General features: G+C 38.8%; 1 protein-coding gene across 1 annotated transcript; it reads left to right on the top strand.

Annotated features, from left to right (window-relative positions):
* Positions 1-2,706: 2,706 nt before the first annotated feature.
* LOC115687958 (uncharacterized) lies at positions 2,707-3,462 on the top strand. Its single transcript, XM_030613674.2, has one exon. The coding sequence runs from the start codon at positions 2,707-2,709 to the stop codon at positions 3,460-3,462; it is 756 nt and encodes a 251-aa protein (XP_030469534.2).
* Positions 3,463-3,714: the final 252 nt, after the last annotated feature.

Raw genomic sequence — 3,714 nt, 5'->3', positions numbered from 1 at the left:
GAGGATGAGATGGAAAGAGCAAGAGGGCTTTCTAGTGTTCTGGGTCGGCATCAAGGTTGTGGTTGTCAGAGGTGGTGGTGGGCGTGATCGGCCAAGGAGAGGGAACCGACTCCGGAAAGAGGATTTTTTTTTATTTTTTTTGGTGGAGAGAAAATGAGGTGCTCCTTCATTTCATTTGTTGGGCCTTCTTGTGCTTGATTGGCCTTAGAGGTATGGATCACGGATCAATATCAACGGGCTGCTCTTGTGGGCTGCGCAAGTTGGACCAAGACCAAATTGGTCCTCTTTTATTTGTTATTTGTTACTTATCTTTACTTGTTTATTATTCATTATTAATTTTTTTTTGTTCTTTTTACTACTATTTACTACCTAAATTCGACCAATTATCGTTAGTTTAGTGATTTGTCATCTTTACACATATATCACTTATAAAATTTAAATTTAAATCTAAACACGGATGAAGAAAAGAATCTTTAAATGTATTTTTAAATGTATTTGATCAATAACATCGATAAAGATAAGGATAAAATATCTTCTAATAAATCTCTACAATCCTTCCCAAACACTTATGTCTTTGGATTCGTTGATTTTAAAATTGAAAATATCAAATAAAAATAAAGTATCCTTAAAGATATTAGTTTATCCATTTAGTTTGTAATTAAATCAAAACTAGAAATATATATTAATACGTGAATAATACTCATACTCTGAAGTATAGCCTCTGTTAATAATGTGATAAATGCATTTTTTTTTCAATTCAATTTTAATTGGATCAAGATAATTTGAAGGATGACTTAATTTAGTACTTGGATAAGATTCACTTAGTATTCACAAAATTTAAACACTACCATAAAGAGCAAAAACTTTAATTTGAAGCACGCATGCTTACATTTCACTTATTTTTATTTCCTAATTTTAGATTAGCTAATATACTTTGAAGAAAATTTATTTTGTAAAAAGCCAAAGTGAAACTAGCGTTTAGAAATTTTAAACTCGTCGAACTCGGAACGATTACGTTCTCAAATCCACGCCTCACAATTTACAGTCCAACAACGATTTCCACGCGCCCACACAAATACCAAGCTAAATAATACTTAGCTTTATTATCTCACTATCATTATCGAATATGAAAAATTTCCAACGTCACATACATATTATTATGAAATTTCCAGATGTCACATGATTACTTAAACCTCTAATATCGTTAGGGATTCCTGCACTTTAGTTCGAAAATCAAAATGCTTCTTCCACTTGCTTTCGATTGAAAAGAGTCAATATAACTTTTAAAATGCTCCTCATTAGTTGCAAGTCCCTCAGTTATATTTTTTTTTCTCTTCTAGTGATTTTGCTAACAAGAACAATCTCATTGTTGAATTGGACGTCAGAGTACATGTGTCTCATTTTGAAACATTAAAGGATTTTTCGTAATGGGGCGCCAAACATATGAATTATAAAAGGGAAAATAACACAAATAGTCTCTGAACTTTGACCCAATGTGTAATTTGATCCCTGAACTTTTAATTTGTTCAATGTAGTCCCTGAACTTTAACCTAATGTTCAATTTGGTCCCTGAACTTTAACCTAATGTTCAATTTGGTCCCTGAACTTTTGATTTGTTCAATGTGGTCCCTGAACTTTTAATATGTGTTTAATTTAGTCCCTGAACTATATTGAACATTTTCATATAGTTCAGGGACTAAATTGAACATATATTAAAAGTCCAGGGACCACATTGAACAAATTAAAAGTTCAGGGACTAAATTGAACATTATGTTAAAGTTTAGGGACTACATTGAACAAATTAAAAGTTCATGGACCAAATTGCACATTAAGTCAAAGTTTAGGGACTATTTGTGTCATTATCCCATTATAAAAAGAAAAACTAACTCACCAATATTTTATAGGGTTAATACCATGAAGAATCCCAAACTAGTACACCTGTAATAAATTTTCTCCGAACTAATTTTTTTACCACTAAAAACCCCAAATTGATACACATGTGATAAATTTATCCCCGACTAATTTTTTGAGTACCAAAAACCCCAAACTGGTACACTTGTAATAAATTTACCCTCCGTTAAATTGGATTAATACCACAAAAAATCACAAATTGGTAAACATGTGAAAAACGGAGGTGTAAAATCTCAAACTGGTACACTCATCAACTATCATGTGTCATGATACTCAACAATTTGACGATAAAATTTAACAAAAACTAACGAGGGGTAAATCTATCACAAGTATATCGATTTTGGATTTTTTGTGGTTAAAAAATTCATTTGGGTGAAATTTGTTGCAGATATATCAATTTTAGGTTTTTCATGGTATTAACTCTATTTTATATACATAGAGTTTGAGAGTATACTTTTGTTTTTCCCATAATTTGACAAAGGAAAATGATTGGGTTACCGGCTTCAACAAATCTTGTTCGTGTATCTTGAAAAAAGAAAAAGCGCTGCGTACACTCCGCTCCAAGAACCGAAGTCGACGATGCTCCTGAACCGGCCGTTCTGAAGTTGACATGCAAAAGCGCCGCCCGCAACCAGACAATCCCTTCCATTACATTCCACGGTGTGGAGAAAAAGTATTTGGCGTTTAGCAACTACATCGACGTTGCCGATTTAAAGCTGTATCTCTCGTTAATAATCCCATTGAATCTGCGACCATTTTCATCATTACCCGTTACATCTCAGCATCCCTCTTTCAATGGCGTCTCCGTCGTCGGCCTTGGACCACCCGCCGCCGCCATCGGCACCCTGCCAGCCCCTCCACGTAGAAAGCCAACCGGTTGTGGGCTACCCTCCGGTGATCGGATACCCGCACCCTTGCCCGGAGCCGCCGCAGCCCTCCTCCCCCGATTGTCCCCGGAGATTCGCCGGCACAGGCTTCGCTCGCGGCGTGCTGGCGGGGCTCGTCCTGTTCGCTGTCCTCCTGTGCACGATCAACATCATCGTTAAGGTGGTCGTGCAGCCCAAGCTCCCCGTCTTCACGGTCACTTCGCTCTCGGTCTCCGACTTCAACGCGTCGGGCTCGGCGTTGACGGCGAACTGGGAGACAAGCGTCGCCGTGGACAACCCCAACAGCAAGCTGAGGGTCCGGTTCGATGACATACAGTGCTACGTGTATTACAGAGACCCGCGGGACTATCTGGCGTGGACGACAGTAGATCCGACCTCGGTGGGGATGAAGGGCAGGGGCGTGATCGACGCGAGGATGGCGACGGCGGGGGCGTCGGGGCAGCCGGAGAGGACGGTGGTGGAAGACATCGGCCGGGAGCGGCGGTCTGGGACGGTGGGCTTCGCGTTGGATTTGGAAATGAAGGGTACGTTTCGGTACGGGTCGTGGTGGACGAGGCACGTCCGGTTGCCGGTCTCCTGCGTGGATTTGGCGGTGAGCTTCGTCGGTAGTGAGCCTCGTGGGGCCTTGGCCGGTGATGAACCCAGAGCTTGCCGCATATTATAGTGAGTAAAATAGAAATGTTAGGTTTTATTTTTTCTGACCAATCAATGTTTTATGTTGTTATTATTATTATTATTATTATAAAGGAAGACATGACCTTTTGGTGTCTCTCCATCTTCAATCATTATGTATTTTTTAATTAATTTTTTTATTAGAAAAAGCTTCCATTAAGTTATTGATTTTCGTAACTACCGTCCATTACTTCATAAATCTATATATCGAGGAAGTTATTACTTATATGGTGACTATTGCAAT

This window comes from Syzygium oleosum, unplaced genomic scaffold, assembly GCF_021117445.2.
Source record: "Syzygium oleosum isolate NSW1041296 unplaced genomic scaffold, Sole_v2.1 Sole_v2.10, whole genome shotgun sequence".
In the NCBI taxonomy this organism is placed as follows: domain Eukaryota; kingdom Viridiplantae; phylum Streptophyta; class Magnoliopsida; order Myrtales; family Myrtaceae; genus Syzygium; species Syzygium oleosum.
This window is presented reverse-complemented; position numbering and strand designations above follow the sequence as displayed.

Bases quoted from the DNA above. Each gene is read 5' to 3' on its own strand.
- LOC115687958 (XM_030613674.2), top strand. From the start codon at position 2,707: ATGGCGTCTCCGTCGTCGGCCTTGGACCACCCGCCGCCGCCATCGGCA.